Genomic DNA, 20,314 nt, shown 5'->3' with positions numbered 1-20,314 from the left:
TTTTCTTGTCTTTCAGGGTCACATTAAAGGATATATATCTCATCAGCATCAAAAACTAGTGGTTAGCAAGCAAAATCCTTTTCCTCCACTTTCAACTGTATGTTGATTCTACAACATTAAGTATAGATTCTACAACATTTAAGTCTAAACAATTTTTGCAGAAAATTAAACTTGAAAAAACTTTTTTTAAAAAAATAAGTCATGCAGTTGAAATTCAAAAGTAATCTTGTTACTTTCGGAACTGGAATCTTGGAAACTCCTCATGGCTGCTTTCCCAGGGACACAGAGCCTATGAACTTGGCAGAATACCTAGAAGACATGAATTGCTCCTTTATAAAATACAGCTTCTGTTAACTTCAGTGTGATCTGAAGTTTCTCTATAGGAAAAAAGAAAACATTCCTAGTCTACCATGAAGCTCTTATAAAACTTCTGGGAAGGTGATGTTTTGAATATTTTTAAGGCAGCTACACATTTTATTTTTCATAGTGTTACTCTTAAAATGACCTTTGTACTTTTTTATAATTGTTTTGAAAACACATTCGAGATATATGAAAATAGTGTATTCTCTATCTTTCAGAATGTTAGGGTTTCAATATTCCATTTTGGTATTGTTTTGTCTATGACAGTTTGAGAACTTTGGATTCCTTTAAGAGGCAAATTGCATTTGACTTTGAGTGCTTCTTTTCCTTTTATTTGCTCATTATAGCCTATATTTTGAGGTTTTACAGGTTAAAGAAATTTTTTTCTCCTAACTTTAAGAAATGTTTTGGAAAATCATTATGGTCCTAGACCCCTAAATCATTGCAATCTTGCAAGTTTGTTGCACAGAAAATCCCTATAAAAATCTGTCCTCTTTGTCCCAGGAAAGGAACCCTTCTAGAGTTCAGACTCCTCCCATTCTGCTAGGAATACAAAGGTAGACCCATGTTCTTTCTCATTTTAGGGTTTACTTGAACTCTACCAAAACTGTCTTCCCTATTCCCTTAATATTGTGACCATGAATGATTGAAACAACTGTAGGCTAGCTTTTTGCTTTTCCATTTCATATCCCCAGTAGACTTGTAATGGTTAGTAAGAATCTCGTTTCAGACCTATGTGAACTATACTTTTCATTTCTTAGTATAGTAGAGATCCCCACAGAAGCATTCAGATGTTACTCAAAAAAAGGATGTAATCTCATTGCAAGAGGTATTTCCCTGCTGTATTTTGATAATGAATTTTTCGCTGTACTAAAATAAATTGTCCAACACCCATGAGTACCCTCATTTGGAAGGGTTTGGTTTTATGTAAACTATGAACCACTATACATATGCAAGGTATTGCTTTTTAAAAAATAAAATGTTGATACTTTTCATTTTTACATCATCTAAATTTCTCTCTACCTTCCTGTTTCTTCTCATTCTTAGACAGCTATCCTATGTAACAAAAAAAATAATAATAATAAGGCAGAGGAATAAGAAAAAAGAATCCGCAAACCTACAGCACATTGGAAAACAAAACAAAACAACATATGCAGTGTTCCACATTACTAGACCCTTAATTTCTGCAAAGGAGTGGGAGGGAATTGTTTTCCTTTATTTCTTCTTTGGGTCATACATTTATTTTATAGTTTTGTAGCATTCATTTTTATTTTTTTTTCTAATTTCAATTTGTAGTGTAGTCATTATGTATATTTTCTTGGTTCTGATTTTTTCATTTTCTTTCATTTATGTGTTTCTGTGCTTCTGTATTATCATATCATCACTTCTTACAGTATAGCAATATTCCATTACATAGTTTCATAATTTGTTAGGCATTCTTCAGTTGATGGGTATCTACATTGTTTCAAGTTCTTTGATATGAAGTATTATTTTTTGCAGATAGTACAGTATTATAAATAAACTCTGGAGTCTGAGGATTTGATTGCCATCCTAGTATGACCATTCAGTAGTTCTTTGACTGTAGGCAGATTCTTAAATTTTCCCCAGGGCTATTTTTTCCCCCCTCTAAAATATGAGCATAAGTGTGAGAGGACTAAAGAAAATGAAAACTTTTTTCCCCCTACATGTTTTTCTCATTTTCAATTTATTTTTTTAATCAGTAAATTTCACATTTGAAGCAATGTTAATTTACATACAGGGAATTAAAATTTTCTTTAGAATTAAAACAAGTTATTCATTCAAATAGATATGAAGTTGAATGGAACATTTCATACATTCAAAAGTAATCTTAAGATAACATTCCAGGACCCATACTCAAAATGCTTCCAGCTAAAGAGACTATCAGAGCTTTCTCTCCTCTGGTTATATAGCCTTCAAGAATCCAAGGTCGTCTCCATGTCATAAGCAATATCTCAGAATCAAGCTTTAGCTTTTCATTGCTCATTATGATTGCCTCAGAGATGATTATTACAGCTTATATACTGAAATCTCACTGAGGATGGAGTAATGAGTATATTCTACATAGAATTTGAAAAAATTCTTTGATAATTTGTGGGTACAAAGGAGGATGGTGAATAAAATCATTCAAGAATGATAAAGAAAAGGTAATGACTACTATACATTTTGGAACACTCCAGCGGCATATTGTCTACTTTGCTTAAATTTTTTTTTATCTTTCTAATCTTAACTTGTGTAATTTTGTCCTTGTCATTTAATCCATCTCAACTCAGTTTTCTCATTTGAAAAATAAAATCTTTTTTAAAAATTTAAGGCAGTGGGGTTAAGTGACTTGCCCAGGATCACATAACTAGGCAACCATTAAGTGTCTGAGGCCAGACTTGACTCCTGACTCTAGGGCTGGTGTTCTATCTACTGCGTCAGCTAGCTACCTGAAAAATAAGGAAATCCTAATACAAAGCCAGTCTAAGATCTCTTCTAGCTGTCAGTATGTCAAAGAGACATTCCTGTTTCTTTGAGGATGGGGAGAAATTTCTCAGGGAATTATTTTTTCTTTGCTCACCTAATTGCTGCCACTAGCCATTTGTAGGGTCCATGATTTCTTTAGTCACAATGTCCCTGATTACATATAATTTAAAACCATTTCTGTAAAAGTGTTCAGTTTAACCATAAACATATTTCTTCATGATGTATTAAATACACACACACACACACACACACACACACAGCATAGATTAGGAAGAAATATATATTCAAATGATCATAGAGTCAAATTAGTTTATCATAGAATAGAAGGGACTGATCCTTTTTTTACATTTTTACAGATGAACAATAATTCACATAGGTGGATAAAAGCATAATTGGGGCAGGAACCCAAGTGTATGGATTCCAAGAATGGTGCTCTCTCCACATTGTACCATCCTAGTCATTCTGCTTACTGAGTTTAAGTCTTCCCAGAATTATTGCTTTATTTTTTAATGAATCTCAAAATATCAAGTGTCCTATCATCCATTGTAAGTGGAAAAATATTTCAAAATGAAATGATTATCTTTATTTGATCCCAGTGGGTATGAATTTTCCAGTACCTTTGCTTTCGTCTTGTCTGCTTCAGCAGAGAGAAATGAATGTATAGTAGCACAATCATTTTTTCTTTGAAATTGCATTTTGAAATTGGAGAAAAATTTAGTAGCTTTCTTAAAACCTCTTCTTTTCTGCTATATAAATCCTGCAGTATTTTTCTTTAAACCAGACTAGGAGGCCCCATTTTAGGTCTCCCCCCCCCCAACACGACTTTTAAGGTGGTTTAGTGTGGTACATGACAGCCTTTCCTTTGTTTTATGGCCCCTCCCTGATTATGATCATCTAAAATCATGATAAGCATTAGAAATGGCCCAACAGATCATTTGGCCTACAAAACTTGTAGAGAAAAGAAAACTTGCTCTTTGAAAACAACAAACATCACAGACTGCATAAATCTGTTCTGAAGCATTGTTTCTTTAGGTAGTGATTGTGAAAGCCACAAAGGGTTCATGTATCTAATCAAGAAGCACAAACAGTCCAATCTCCAGCTAATTCGTCCCCCCAAATCTACAACATCTTGTCATCACTTTTTGGTTCAGTTCCCCAAAAGAGAACCAGTTCTTTATTTTTATTTATTTTTTAATTGCTATTTTATTTTTTCAATTACATTTGAAAGCTTTTCAGCATTCATACACACACACACACACACACACATATACATATTTTTAAGTTACATAATTTCCTTCAACCCTCCCTTCCCAGTGGCAAACAGGTGAATATTGTACATCCACATTTGTGTTTAACATGTTAACAGATCAGTCATTTTTGGTATGAGGAATTAGGATTAAGGGAAAAGAGAAAATCTTGAGGCAGAAAAGAAATACATAAGAGAAATTTTAAAAAAATTAATGTAGTGTTCATTCGGATTTTGTTTTGATTTTTTTTCCCTCTGAATGGGGATAGCATTGTCCTTAACTGTTCTCCCAGAGTAGTCCTAACTCTGAACTGTGAAGAGGCGTTGCATTCATCAAGGTTAATGAACTCACAATGTTGTTGTTAATGTGTACAATGTTCTCTTGGTTTTGCTTCTTTTGTTCAGCATCAATTCCTGTAATTCATTCTGTACTTCATGATTTCTTATAGAACTATAATATTCCATAACATTAATATACCTTAACTTGTTTAACCATTCCCCTATTGATGAGTATCCCCTCAATTTCTAATTCTTTGGCACTACAAAAAAAGAGCTGCTATGAATATTTTGGAACATGTGGGACTTTCCCCAATTTTTATGATTTCTTCTAGATATAGATCTGGCATTGGAATTGCTCAGTCAAAGGATCAGGCATTTTTTGCTCTTTGGGCATAGTTCCATATTGCTCTCCAGAATGAATCAATTCTTTAAAAGCCCATTTAAGAAGAAAAAAACATGGCATTACTGCTTAGAATTCTTAGAACATCGATTAAGTTTGGTAAATTTTGGTGCAGAAACTTAGAACATCCAAGTTTTTGTTTTCCAGGTTTATTCCCATTAATACCCATTAAATTTAATACCAGCTCAAAACACACTATGCTCTTTGCCCAAGTATTTTGTCTTGCCCCTGTTTGAATTTACTTTTGCCTTGATGCTCAGGTTTTTAAATCAATTTTGTTTAAACAAAAATTCTGTGACTATTTATCATGTGTACCAATTACCAAAAGAGAAAAGAAAGGATTGTTGGGTTTCTCAAAAGTGCTCTCTTTGCCTGAGGTAGTTTTATAAAATCCATATTCTTCTTTCCAGACCCTGGTCAGCACAGGTACTTTTGTTAGTAAAAATTCATTCAAGTTTTTTTTTTAAACCCACTCAGGGTATGTATGTCTAAGTTTAATTATACTTTGACAATTTACTGGATATAATTCTAGTCCATCAATCATGCCATTGGCTTATTTCATGAACAATGGATAAGGAGCAATGCCTTTCTCTCTGTTCTTTTTCTTTTTTTTTTTTCAGCATGGTATTGTCTTTGCTTTATATGTAGTATGCTATCCAGATTTGCTGTAGTTTTTCTTCCAAGGAGTAAGCATCTTTTAATTTTGTTTTTTCCCCTAATTGATATTTTATTTTTCCAGTTACATGTTATAAATGTTTTTTGAGTTTCATCCACATGCATATGCATATTTATAAGTTACATAATTTCCTTCCACTGTTCCTTCCCACCCCTCTTCCCTTAGTGGTAAATAGTCTGATGAATATTGTACAGACAATTTGTGTTTAGCATGTTTACAGATTATTCATTTTTGTATCGGGAAATAGGATTAAGGGAAAAGAAAGAAAACCATGAGATAGTAAAGAAAACATTAGAGAAATTTTTTAAAAGTGAATGTAGTGTTAATTCAGATTCTGTCGATTTTTTAATTTTGTTTTCTTTTTTCTTCCTCTGATGTGGATAGCATTGTCCATAACAGATTTCCCAGGGTTGTCTTTCTCTCAGTTCAGATTGCTAAGGTGAGAACACAAAGCTTAATTTAACCAATATCTAAAATGATTAGGAGAATATCAAGGGCAATAAAAATTAAGTCACTCTACAGCAAAATGAAGAATATAATACAAGGGAAATGACAATTTTCTTGTTGATGTCACTGTTCTTCTAATTGACTCCTTCAAAGCCAGGTTCTGGAAACTTGAGAGGACATTGCATGTACATTTAAAAAAAAAATTCACAATTTGCCTAGTCTTTAAATAAACTTTTGGGTAGATGGGACTTCTAATTGTGGTTTAGGGACAAATGTTTGCTCACCCATCTATCATATTTAGTGTTGTCTTTGGCTTGGCATCTTTTTTTGAGATGACCCCATTTCTTTAACCCCTCTACTTTCACCTGGGCTGATACTGCATCTGTTGCTATTTAAATGTGTGCCAGAATCTCTTGTATTTTTCTCTAGGTGAGTTGGCACAGAAATGATCATTGATCCTCACAATCTCATGATTTTCATCTGGTTATCTGACCATGGGGAACAATCACCTCATCACCAGTAAGATTTCTGCAGCTCAGTTATCCTTTTCCCTCCTTTGCCAATGACCCTTCCACAATGTTACTAGAGCACTTGAATGTGGGCCTCAAGCTTCATTTCTTCCTTGGAGTCAAAGAAATTCTCTTCCTTGAGCTTTCCATAGATGCTTCTGTAAGTCCTAAATTAGTCTTGAGGGGCAAGGGAAGGAATCCAGTGATGATCACCATCTTCTTGCCACCCAATGTTTCAGGCAGGGTGACTTTGATTGAAGCTCCTGCAAAAGGAGAGAGCTACTTGCTATGCTAGCCCATCTTGTCAGTAGTGGCTCCCACAACCATGTTGGGGATGATCAGATGAATGATCTCTTTCAATCTGTTGCCCATTTGGCAGGTAGTTAGCAACTGAAGCTGAAGGAACATTGATTAAGTTTGGTAAATTTTGGTGCAGAAACTTAGAACATTCAAGTTTTTGTTTTCTAGGTTTATTCCCATTAATACCCATTAAATTTAATACCAGCTCAAAACACACTATGCTCTTTGCCCAAGTATCTTGTCTTGCCCCTTTATCAATTTACTTTTGCTTTGTTGATGCTCAGGTTTTTAAATCAATTTTGTTTAAACAAAAATTCTGTGACTATTTATCATGTGTACCAATTACCAAAAGAGAAAAGAAAGGATTGTTGGGTTTCTCAAAAGTGCTCTCTTTGCCTGAGGTGGTAGTTTTATAAAATCCATATTCTTTCCAGACCCTGGTCAGCACAAATACTTGTTAGTAAAAATTGATTCAAGTTTTTTTTTTTAAACCCACTCAGGGTACATACGTCTAAGTTTAATTCTACTTTTTTGACAATTTACTGGATTTTTTCTGTAGGTCCCTTCCCTCCTTCCCAGTCAGTTGGCCACCAAGGTTGTCATAAGCCAAAATCTTTAAAGGAATTTTGTCAGTGTGTGTGCAAGGCATTGCCCTAAATACAGTTGGTGATGAAATGCCATCGAAGTGTAATTTTGTATCCTGGGCTTCCTTCAGCATGATAATGTGGCAGGCCGCTGAACAACCTTCAAGGGGAGCTTGAATGGTAATCGGTTTCTCATGTGCACCAGCATTTTCTTTCCCAAAAATCACTCCAACAAATTGAGGAAGAATTAACATTCTGGTGGTTCTTCCCTGCAGGTGCTCCTCAGAATCCCTGTCTCTGGGATTCCCTGCGACTTTAACCACAGCTTGTAGGTGTCACAGGAGAGTGTGGCATGGGTGCGTGGGCCACCTCCTCCCGGAATATAGGCAACTTTCAGGGGGTACTCCTCCAGCTGAAAGTCATTCAGCTTCTCAGTTGCAAGTCTCCCTTGCTCCTTTTAGTTTTAAGTTATATTGACCATGGCAGTCTCAATATTAGAATTTACTTGCTCACAATTTTCCAAGATGCAGTACAACACTTCCCATCAAAGATGAGGTAGGATGTTTCAGATCTGGATCTTATGGCTCCTCTGCCTCTTGGGGACTGAGTGTTCCTCCTCAATGGGTTTTTCCTCAATGAGGTTCCACCTGTACCGTCCACTTTGCCTCCTGATCATGGGGAACAACCACCTCATCACTGGTCAAATTCTGCTCCTCCATTAGGTCACAGCACCAGAGTTGTCAGCCCCATGAACAAGTCAGGATACCTGAAGGAACTCTTAATCATCAGAAAAAAAGGACTGGTCATAGTTTGGGCCTGGATAGCCCAGCCTCAAATTAGGTTCATTGGTCACAGTGGCAGAGAAGATGATGGTGGCAATGGGAGCAGTAGCTATGGCAATGAGCTGAAGCCAGAGCCTCAGTCTGGCAGGGAGGACCAGGGTAGGCATCAATGCTATTTAACATGTATGGTCATTGACCAGTGCTTTATTAGACCACTCACTATCATGCTACTGCCTACCTATCCACGAAGCACTCCTTTGTTGAACTCCAAACTGAACTTCACCCTCTTTGGACCTGGTCTTTTATCTCTGCACCTGGTCTGGATGCTTATTGCTGAGTCTAGACAGCTTACCTGTTTTGTGACAGGTCCATTCTCTCCATTCTTCTGGCTACTAATAGGTCTTATTCCTTTTCGAATCTTTGTCTCCATTGACTGATTTTAGACTCAAACTATGAGTTCCCAACTTTATCACTTTTTGTACCTATGAAAGGCCTGAACCTTGAGACTAAAGCAAGAAAAAGAAATATTCCTACTGAATGTAGGAATTTACCATTCTCATTCTAAAATGTTCTCTAAACACTTAAAACTCATTAATAATATCAATGCCATTTGCATTTCACAGCAAAAACTCTTGCTCAGTCAGCATTTTCACATGTTTAGTATGCCTACTCTAATGGGCATTTATCATATAAAGTTTGGAATTTTTAGGTAATAAGTTTTAATTTTTTTCTTGCTAGAATGTAATCTCCTTGAGTGTAGGGACTGCTTTTGCCTTTGTGTAGTAGATTCATGTTGCTTGCTTCCTTGTTTTCCTTGAAAATGAACAGAATTTTGGTTTACATAAGTGTCAGTAGAGACTTGTGCATGTATTGTTTATAATAACTTAGATAGATAAATAATCAGAATAAAGCCAAGTTCTTTAAACCCAAAGGTCTGCTAAAAAAATGAGTTTCAATTTTCAAAATGAAGGTAATTGGAAATTTGCAGTATAAGCTTCTGTTAAGTTTTTTTTTTTTTTTTGCTTTGAATGTGTCTTAATATTTCTTTAAAATTTGTAACACTGTATGGCAGAACAGATGCAGACTCAGGAAGATCTGGGTTCAGATCTGAACAAATCGTCTAATGTCTCAGTGGTGTAAGCAACTTGGTACAGTGGCTAAGAGTACTAAGTTGGTGACTGAAAGACCTGAATTCAAATTCTGATTTAGATATTTATTATCTTTGTGACCCTCTCTTAGCCTAAATTTTCTCTATCTATAAAATGGAGATATCTCCTTCCTTCCTAGAGTTATTGTGAGGACCTACAGAGATGACTTAGGTAAAACATTTCAAAAATCTTAAAATACTGTATAAATATTAGTTTCTTTTATTGATGGTCCTAGTCTTATTAAGGGATTTAGGTTTCTAGGTGAAAGTTTTCTACATTAGTGAAATCAGAAGTCTAGTCCCTCCTCCCTTAAAAACAAAACAGAATATCCCCTCTGACATAATGATCCACCATTCTGGTTCTGTAAGCCTGCTCCTAAATGCATTGAGTAGAAGGATTGTAGCATAAATACTTTCTACATAATAAGGCTGAAGATAAAAAAACAAACAAACCCAAAACCAAAGCTCTTTCCTTTATGGAACTTAAATCCTTTTTTAAAAATTGAATTTTTTTGTTTTGTTTTAATTTATTTCTATTAAAGATATTATTTGAGTTTTACATTTTTCCCCAATCTTGCTTCCCCCCCCCCCCAGAAAGCACTCTGTCAGTCTTTACTTTGTTTCCATGTTGTACCTTGTTCCAAATTGGGTGTGATGAGAGAGAAATCATATCCTTAAAGAGAAGAGAAGTCTAAGAGGTAACAAGATCAGACAATAAGCTATGTTTTTTTTTCCTACATTAAAGGGAATAGTCCTTGCACTTTGTTCAAACTCCACAGCTCCTTATCTGGATACAGATGATACTCCCCTTTGCAGACAGCCCAAAATTGTTCCCGATTGTCGCACTGATGGAATGAGCAAGTCCTTCAAGGTTGAACATTACTCCCATGTTCCTGTTAGGGTGTACAGTGTTTTTCTGGTTCTGCTCATCTCACTCAGCATCAGTTCATGTAGGTTTCCCTCCAGGTTTCCCTGAAATCCCATCCCTCCTGGTTTCTAATAGAATAATAGTGTTCCATGACATACATGTACCACAGTTTGCTAAGCCATTCCCCAATTGAAGGACATTTACTGGATTTCCAATTCTTTGCCACCACAAACAGGGCTGTATTATAAATATTTTTGTACAAGTAATGTTTTTACCCTTTTTCCTCATCTCTTCAGGGTATAGACCCAGTAGTGATATTGCTGGATCAAAGGGTATGCACATTTTTGTTGCCCTTTGGGCATAGTTCCAAATAGCTCTCCAGAAGGGTTGGATGAGTTCACAGCTCCACCAACAGTGTAATAGTGTCCCAGATTTCCCACATCCTTTCCAACAATGATCATTATCCTTCCTGGTCATACTGGCCAATCTGAGAGGTGTGAGGTGGTACCTCAGAGAAGCTTTAATTTGCATTTCTCTAATAATTAATGATTTAGAGCATTTTTTCATATGGCTATGGATTGCTTTGATCTCCTCATCTGTAAATTGCCTTTGCATATCCTTTGACCATTTGTCAATTGGGGAATGGCTTTTTGTTTTAAAAATATGACTCATGGTGCTCGTGGTTCCAGGGCTGGTGCTCCGTTCATTGCGCCACCTGGCCATACCTACAATTATTACTATTATTTTTTTTTAATTTTGATTTTTGTTCTCTCCCCTTTTTCACTGAAGCAAGTCTATATTTGTGGGGGGAGGGGGTATCTCGTTTACTCTTAAACAAGAATATTTTACTAATGTAAAAATAACATTAATTGTACAAAATGAGAATAAATATTAAATTAAAAAACAAAAAAATAAAAAAATAAAATAAAAATATGACTCAGTTCTCTGTATATTTTAGAAATGAGTCCTTTGTCAGAATCATTAGTTATAAAGATTGTTTCCCAATTTACTACATTTCTTTTGATCTTGGTTATATTGGTTTTATCTGTGCAAAAGCTTTTTAATTTAATGTAATCAAAATCATCTACTTGGTTTTTGGTGATATTCTCCAACTCTTCCTTAGTCATAAACTGTTCCCCTTTCCATAGATCTGACAGGTAGACTAGTCCTTGATCTTCTAATTTGCTTATAGTATTTTTTTTTTATGTCTATGTCCTGTAACCATTTGGATCTTATCTTGGTAAAGGGTGTGAGGTGTTGGTCTAATCTAAGTTTCTTCCATACTAACTTCCAATTTTCCCAGCAATTTTTATCAAAGAGGGAGTTTTTATCCCAATGGTCAGACTCTTTGGGTTTATCAAACAGCAGATTACTATAATCATCTCCTGCTTTTACACCTAGTCTATTCCACTGGTCTACCACTCTGTTTCTTAGCCAATACCAGACAGTTTTCATGACTGATGCTTTATAATATAATTTTAGATCAGGTAGGGCTAAGCCACCTTCTTTTGTACTTTTTTTTTCATTAAGTTCCTGGCAATTCTTGACTTTTTATTTCTCCATATGAATTTACTTACAATTTTTTCTAACTCGTTAAAGTAATTTTTGGAATTTTGATTGGTAGGGCACTAAACAGTTTAGTTTTGGTAGAATTGTCATTTTTATTATATTAGCTCTACCTATCCATGAGCAGTTGATATTTGTCCAGTTATTTAAATCTAATTTAATTTGTGTGAGAAGTGTTTTATAATTGTTTTCAAAAAGATTCTGAGTCTGTCTTGGCAAATAAACTCCCAAATATTTTATATTGTCTGAGGTTACTTTGAATGGGATTTCTCTTTCTAGCTCTTCCTGATGTTTCTTGCTAGACATATATAGAAAAGTTGAGGATTTATGAGTGTTTATTTTATAACCTGCAACTTTGCTAAAATTGCTAATTGTTTCTAGGAGTTTTTTAGATGATTTCTTGGGATTCTCTAGGTAGATCATGTCATCTGCAAAGAGTGAGAGTTTTGTCTCTTCCTTCCCAATTCTAATTCCTTTAATTTCTTTTTCTTCTCTAATCGCTGATGCTAACATTTCTAATACAATATTGAATAGTAGTGGCGATAATGGGCACCCTTGTTTCACCTCTGATCTTATTGGGAATGCCTCTAGCCTTTCCCCATTGAGTATAATGCTTGTTGATGGTTTCCGATAGATACTGCTAATTATTTTAAGGAACAGTCCATTTATTCCTACACTCTCTAGTGTTTTTAATAGGAATGGATGCTGTATTTTGTCAAAAGCTTTTTCAGCATCTACTGATATGATTATATGATTTCTGATAGGTTTGTTATTGATATAATTGAGTATACTAACAGTTTTCCTAATATTGAGCCAACCCTGCATTCCTGGAATAAATCCTACTTGATCATAATGTATTATCTTAGTGATGACTTCTTGTAATCAAAATGGATCTGAGTTTGACATGAATATGAATGCTAATTTTGGAACTGATAAGAGGCAATAGAAGTGTGCTCAGATAGCCTGATGAGATTGGAACTCTGGATAGTGATGGGAGATTAATGTAGAGTGCGGATAAAGAAATTATTTTTAGAAAAGCTAGGGTCAGAAAGTATGGGGGGGGTAGTAATGGAATAAAAATAATATTGAAACCTCTTAGAATTTTGTCCTTTTTTCACCCTTCATCTTTTCTTTGCCCTTTTATCTTCTCTATTCCTTCTCTCCTCCTTCCCTGTCTTCTCTCACCTTTCTTCTCTCTCCTTGCCACCCACATCCTCCCTTTTAAAATTTTATTTCCTATTCTGGGGAATATCTAAGGAAGTCACTGAGTAAGGTTTAAGTGACTGAATGAAACATGGAAGTAAAATTCTTTTTGCCATCATACCATTTTCAACAGAGAATAGAGGACTAGATGTACAACCCAAACATAAATGACCTTACAAGTCTTGTCTTCAGAACAGAACAGTAGAAAGAGTCCTGGGCATGGTATCAGAGGTCCTGGATTCAATTTCTGATTCTGCCACTTAAATGTATGACAGCCCAGAAGTGGAGAGCTTCACTTACAGGTGACCCTGGACCAAAATTACTAATACTACTTTTCTAGTTATCTAATGATATGCATTTTGTACAATGATGTGCTTTTGTGATGCCCTGAAGGCTATTAATGGACCAAAGACTTAAATTACATCTCAACTACTCAGCACTGATGAAGCCACACTTTATTCTGGAGAGATGGGCTGAATAGGTACTTCAACTTCAGGTTGAAGTCAGTCCCTCTCTAGTTGGATTTCTAACTAATGAAGATGTTTTGGAATGCCATTGCACTCTTTTCATGTGGCAAAGTACTGGTGCTAATTCTATTCCCAATGAGATTTACAAAACTGGGGATTCACTGCTCATATAAAAGCTGATGGAAATTTTTCCAGATTATAAGGCAAGAGGAGGTTATCCTGAAATTCAAGGATGCCTCCATTGTCCATCTCTAAAGGAAAGGAAAATAGATTGTCCTCTGACAATCACAGGGGTCATTTTTAATATTCCTGGCAAATCTCTGGCTAGAGGAGTTCTTAAGAGACTGATATTTCACATGGACACTGGTAATCTACTGGAGAGCCAATGTGGTTTCTGAAAGGACCAAGAAACAGCTTATTGGTGTTCACTGTAGGACAACTCCAGGAGAAATGAGTGGAACAGAGGTCTGCATACAATGTTCATCACTCTGGCCAAGGCCTTTGATACCTTCAGTTGTGAGAGTTTGTAGGATATCATGGCAAAATTTGTTTGCCTGAAAAAGTTCATCAGTGTCATATACTACTGGCTTTATGTTGGCATGATTGCATGGATAAAGACTGATGCTCCTATATTTTCTCAGTCAACAATGGAGTGAAGCAGGGACTGTGTGCTTGTTTCCATGGTTTAGCATGATGTTTTTGGTGATGTTTTTGGATGCAATCAACCAGTATAAAAACAACATTTAGGTCATCTACCACTGACAATAAGTCATTTAAGTTGAAGATGTTAGAAACCAATAAGTTATTTAACTTGAAAATGTTAGAGACCAAGACCAAAGTAGAGGGAGAATTGGCATGATTGTACACTCAGTGTTGGCTAATATGCAGTAGGATATGAATAAATTTTCTACTGCTTGTGCTGATTTTGACCTGATAATTAACACCAAGAAAACAGGTTCTTCACCACCCAGCACTGACCCATCCATATGTGGAACCATCAGTTCCAGCAAATGGAGAAATTTTGAATTCTGTGGATAAATTTACATAACTTGGCACTATATGTTCCAGGAATGAGCAGTATATTTTCCAGTAATAGGTAGATGCAGTTGACACACACATTCCCAGTGTTTGGGAGTCTCCAAAGGAAAGCATGGGAAAGAAGAATTAACCTGTTTAACCATTGTGCTGACCTCATGAAATCTGAGACAGAATCATCTAGCATGGTACCACTCAAAGAAGGTGCTGTACTTTATGAATGAAGCAGAATTGTAGCTCAAAAGACATGCAAAATACACAAATTTAGAGACATCTCTACTCCAAATATTCATATGAACTCTTTGTCCCCAACCTATGGTAAATTAGCCTTTGAACTCAAATTGATCTGATCTACCACTGACATATTCCAACATAGTGATGTTATTTTGGTCCTTATCAAGCACAAAGGACAACAGTTAACCAACTATAAATTTGGGCACAACCTTCTAAACATTGGCAGATAGGACTTGCCCAAATTGGGGGGGGGGTAGGGAGGAGAAAGGATTCAGAGGTTAAAATATAAAGTTGATGTAAAGAGATTCTCTGGAAAATGAGTGTTCTGTAGAAATTAACTCTCTGCTTTTTTTTTTTTTGGTTTTTGCAAGGCAGACGGGGTTAAGTGGCTTGCCCAAGGCCACACAGCTAGGCAATTATTAAGTGTCTGAGACCGGATTTGAACCCAGGTACTCCTGACTCCAGAGCTGGTGCTTTATCCACTACGCCACCTAGCTGCCCAAATCCCTGCTTTTAAAGTCAGATTTTTTAAGTTCTGAAAAGTAAGTTGTTGTCTAAATGGGCCTATGTATACCTGTTAACTACAACTGATATTAGAAATTAAAGACTACACTTAGACTAATATATAAAAATAAGAAATAAACATTAGCATTTCAGTCCTTATATTTTGATTGCATTTTTGTTGTCAACTAAAAACATTTTCCATACCTTTGTTTCTCTTTAAGTTAATAGAAAAATGTTTTAAGTTTTGTAAATATTTGCAAGTTGTATGTTTATAGAGCAGCTTTAGTGTAACTAAAGTAAATTTTTTTTAAAATTTTTTTCAAGGCAATGGGGTTAAGTGGCTTGCCCAAGACCACACGGCTAGGTAATTATTAAGTGTCTGAGGTCAGATTTGAACCCAGGTACTCCTGACTCCAAGGCTGCTTCTCTATCCACCATGCCACCTAGCTGCCCCTGAAGTAAATTTTTTGCTTTTATGTTGGCATGCTTGCATGGATGTTTTATCGATCACAATTTTATTAATAAATTAATTAAAATAATATTAATCACAATTTAAACACAACATTGTTTTCTTTTTCTTTCTTGTTTATTTTTTAATGTTTATTTTTTCCATTATATGCAAGGATAGTTTTCATCATTCATCTTTGAATTCCACATTTTTCTATCGCCCTCCCTTCTCTCCACCTTCCCCATGAGAGTGATTAATCTGATCTGTTATACATGTACAGTCCTGCTTAACATATTTCCATATTAGTTTTGTTTTAAAAGAAGAATTAGATAAATTGAATATTTTCACAATAAAACAAGTCCCAGAAAACTGTAGAATTGACTTAAGCTATTAAATCAAAATTGAATGTAACACTTTGCAATTGGTTCATCATTACAACTGATTCATTCTGAAGTTATTCCCAAATAAATTCACTGATAATTTAGTGACATTCATTTAAATACCACTCCATTTTTTTTCTTTTGTAGCAAAACTTAAAAAGGAAAAATGGGTTTTCTACTCTTAAAATATTGCTACAAGTATACAGAAAAATTTCCTTTATATTGGTGTTTCATAAGTAAACTTTTGTTAACTGTAGATTCTCATGCTTCAGGAGTAACTTACCTCCCTTTCATTGTTATTCCTTTCCATAAAGATTTGGGGTCACAGGATAATGAAAAAATAATTTTTGTGCACCTCAGGAAGATTTATTGCTCACATTAACCTGGCAAAGGCAAGGGAAAGTCAGCTACCTAGTGGTATACAATTTATATCCTAAACTGAGCTTATAAGATCTTTTCTCTTTTCTCCCTTGACACAATCCTTCCAAATCCTCCCCTCACAAATCTTTTCTTTATCCCCTTTTCATTCCCCCTTCCCTATTATAAAAGGGTCGACATCCTTTTCATGATTGAATTTGGGGGATGAAATAAGACACTCAAGTCATTGAATCCTCAAAAGAAGTTTGATTTAGCTCTTGCATAGCAAGGATAACAAGGATTCAGTGGCAAATAGCTCTTATCATCACTTCTAGTCTCTATATGGAAAGATAGGAATGAACCATAACAGTTCTCAAATATAACAAAATGAATCCAGAGGTAGCTCCACAGAAAATTATTTCCACTGCAATTTGGACAACTTGACCTCTACTCTCACCTGGAGGATCATTCCTTTTCATCCAAAAATGAATCACAGCCCTTCTCTGATGAGCTATATGGCAGAATGGCAAGTGAGGTAGTGCAGTGAATCTAGCCTCTGACACTAATTGTGTGGCCCTGGGCAAGTCACTTAACTTTTGTCTGCTCCAGTTTTCTCATAAGGGTAGAGAATAGCACCTATCACCCTATATTGTTATAAGGATATTTGTCAATTGCTTTTCAAACTTAAAGCACTGTTTTTAGATGCTGGTTATTACTATAACTAGAATATATGGCACCTAGAATGCAAAAGCTGCTATGGTGCTTGGAGACATCATTGTACAAAATGCATATCATTAGATAACTAGAAAAGTAGTATTAGTAATTTTGGTCCAGGGTCACCTGTAAGTGAAGCTCTCCACTTCTGGGCTGTCATACATTTAAGTGGCAGAATCAGAAATTGAATCCAGGACCTCTGATACCATGCCCAGGACTCTTTCTACTGTTCTGTTCTGAAGACAAGACTTGTAAGGTCATTTATGTTTGGGTTGTACATCTAGTCCTCTATTCTCTGTTGAAAATGGTATGATGGCAAAAAGAATTTTACTTCCATGTTTCATTCAGTCACTTAAACCTTACTCAGTGACTTCCTTAGATATTCCCCAGAATAGGAAATAAAATTTTAAAAGGGAGGATGTGGGTGGCAAGGAGAGAGAAGAAAGGTGAGAGAAGACAGGGAAGGAGGAGAGAAGGAATAGAGAAGATAAAAGGGCAAAGAAAAGATGAAGGGTGAAAAAAGGACAAAATTCTAAGAGGTTTCAATATTATTTTTATTCCATTACTACCCCCCCATACTTTCTGACCCTAGCTTTTCTAAAAATAATTTCTTTATCCGCACTCTACATTAATCTCCCATCACTATCCAGAGTTCCAATCTCATCAGGCTATCTGAGCACACTTCTATTGCCTCTTATCAGTTCCAAAATTAGCATTCATATTTATGTCAAACTCAGATCCATTTTGATTATATCAATCCAAGACAAACTAAATCAACTCTCAGTTCCTATGATTTATCTCCGCTGTTTTCTGGTATGAGGAAATTAGAAGGCATGGTGAAATTATGTCAAACTAAAAGAATTTGATATTAAACCATACATTATAATCCCTCTGGGTGCATATTGACTTAGAAAAACACATTAACATTATCTTTGTTCCGTTGTATTTTATTTTATTAAATAATTCCTAGTTACATTTTAATCTTTGCATTTGGGAGTATCATAGGCATCATGTTTGACATCTCTTGAGCAGAAGACCTGAATTCAAGATGTGAGTTTAGGCCAAGAAGACCTGAGTTCAAAAGTGGTTTCATTTATTAGCTACTTGACTGGCAAGTCACAACCTTTCTCATACTCAGTTTCTCATCTATAAAATGGGGATTATAGCAACCACTACTCTGGTAATCAAGTGAGATAATATAAAGACCTTTGCAAACCTAAACATGCTATATATGTTATTATTGTTTTCATAATTAGATTTATTCTTTTTATTGATTGATTTTTATTATCTACAGGCATAGGAAGGGATTGGCATTTCACTGGTAGAGAGGAACTTTGAGTATGAAAATTCTATTAAAGTATATCTGTACCTTCTCTGCAACTTAGAGTCTTAGAGAGTTTCCTAAAACATGAGAGGCCCTGTGACTTAGGGTCACACAACCAATATGTATCAAAGGCAGGTCTCAAACCCAGGTCGTCTTGACTTTGAAGGGTTCCATATCCAATATGGCACATTACCTCTCATGTCTTCTACATGTGTATATGCTTACATGCTTCACAGATCTATGCTTTTATTGGTTGGGACAGTCCCTCACCAATATAGACAATTAATCTTTAGTTTCAAAAGTTACTGCAGCCTCAGGGGAAAAATCATGATTTATTGGGCAACTTTTGGTAATGAGTCATTCCCTCTTAAAATTTAGCTAGTATGTTTCTCAGATAATAGATATGTAATATATCTCCTGATCCACCCTTAAAGATTTTCTAGTTTGGTGAGAATGAATAAGCTTCTGTTCTATTGATAAAACTTTTGAGAACCCAAGATCACCACCATGCCACACAGTAAGGCATCAATGTCTTTACTGGAGGATAAAAAGTATGCTTCATTTTTCTATTTATAGATTTGAAACATGGTATTTTTTTAAAAAGTGCTTTCACTAATATTATTTTATATATTTGAAATGAGTAGTTATTAAAAAACATTTTAGACAATGCCTGAATTTTACTAGTTTTAAAAGAATTTAATTCCATCTCATATGAATTATAAAGAAAAATAAAAAGAAATAAATATCACATAGCTTTCTACCTGATCTGTTTTACAGTATCTCTGCTGGTTCGGTTCAATATAGTTTTCTAGTACTGGAGTTAAAAACATCTAATAGGCATATTTTCTGCCCTCTTGGAGAGTGAAGTCTGAAGAAAGATAATTTCTGATTGGATGGAAGGAGTTGTTTTTTTTTGTTTTGTTTTAAACAATATTTGGCATAGTAATGGGATATAAAGAATGAATATCAGGCAGAAATGGGGTTTGGAGAGGAGAAAGGTATTCTAAGTTTAAAAATTCTGTAGCAATATTGCCAATTTATGATCAACTCAGGATCACAGCTATAAATTGAACATTTTCCACAGAATTTATTCTTTCCTATTCAGTTGCTTTTCCTTCCTTTCATTATTTGTTGAAACCACATTGAATATCTTGAAATCTTGGTGAAAAGATATAGTGATTCCAGATTTTCAGTTGGTAGGGAGTTCATAATACCAGTCAAAAACCAAGTGCCTTTGTGTTCAGCCATGATAATACTTCCCTCTACCAACTGCCAGTCCACTGGTATCTTGCTTTTTTCACAAAATAGCCTGGTTGTTACCATCACATTGAGTATTTCTTCACATTTTTCATTATCAATATATACACTGGGCAAGTCAATCAATGAATCACCCAGTTCTGTTCCATTGAATGTCCAGCCACTGACAACATTGATTTTCTCTGGAATCAAAATATGTTCTGCAAAATCCTTTTCAGGGATACAGATAGGAAGTCCATTGCTGTGACATTGAATGGGTTCATTAAGCTCTAGTAGTGCTAAATTATTCTGCCCCATGTCTTGATCATACCTCATGTGTACATGCTTTTTCTTTATTTTTATCTCCATTGGGGTTCCTGGTGTTCTCTCTTCACCTGTTTAGTAATGACACAATTACAGATCATTTTAGAAAAGTATTAAGGATTTCCAAAGCTAAGGGAATTCAATCACAAAAAATTATTTATTTGATCCTAGCTTCAATAGCACAGAACCCACAAAGAATAAATATGGAGTAGTTAATCAATAGTTTCCTAATCCTGTGGCATCCATTCATACATGGTGTTAGAGTTCTATTATGATTTTTTAAAATGTTATTTTAGTCAATGGGGTTAAGTGACTTGCCCAAGATCACATAGCTAGGTAATTATTAAGTGTCTAAGACTGGATTTGAACTCAGGTACTCCTGACTCCTCTGTACCACCTAGCTACCCCCAAGTTCTATTGTGATTTAACAAAAACCC

At 35.2% G+C, this 20,314-nt stretch overlaps 2 protein-coding genes and 1 pseudogene across 4 annotated transcripts in view; 1 reads left to right on the top strand and 2 right to left on the bottom strand.

Moving 5' to 3' along the window:
* Positions 1 to 5,389, top strand: part of PCID2 (PCI domain containing 2) — a 56,313-nt gene extending 50,924 nt beyond the window's left edge. For all 3 annotated transcript variants that reach the window (XM_074192084.1, XM_074192085.1, XM_074192086.1), the window contains one exon: positions 17 to 5,389. In XM_074192084.1, the coding sequence (XP_074048185.1) occupies positions 17 to 106 (90 nt within the window). In that variant the 3' untranslated portion in view covers positions 107 to 5,389. The remainder of the gene's footprint in view (positions 1 to 16) is intronic.
* Positions 3,646 to 9,789, bottom strand: LOC141491294 (insulin-like growth factor 2 mRNA-binding protein 3 pseudogene; annotated as a pseudogene).
* A 5,866-nt stretch (positions 9,790 to 15,655) lies between these two features.
* The window catches only part of PROZ (protein Z, vitamin K dependent plasma glycoprotein), a 45,195-nt gene continuing 40,536 nt past the window's right edge, over positions 15,656 to 20,314 (bottom strand). Inside the window, exon 8 of the mRNA XM_074192081.1 lies at positions 15,656 to 19,948. Coding sequence (XP_074048182.1) covers positions 19,419 to 19,948 — 530 coding nt within the window. The 3' untranslated portion in view covers positions 15,656 to 19,418. The remainder of the gene's footprint in view (positions 19,949 to 20,314) is intronic.

Source organism: Macrotis lagotis, chromosome 6 (genome assembly GCF_037893015.1).
Source record: "Macrotis lagotis isolate mMagLag1 chromosome 6, bilby.v1.9.chrom.fasta, whole genome shotgun sequence".
NCBI lineage: Eukaryota > Metazoa > Chordata > Mammalia > Peramelemorphia > Peramelidae > Macrotis > Macrotis lagotis.
The sequence above is the reverse complement of the archived record's forward strand: the minus strand, read 5'-3'. Positions and strand labels throughout refer to the sequence as shown.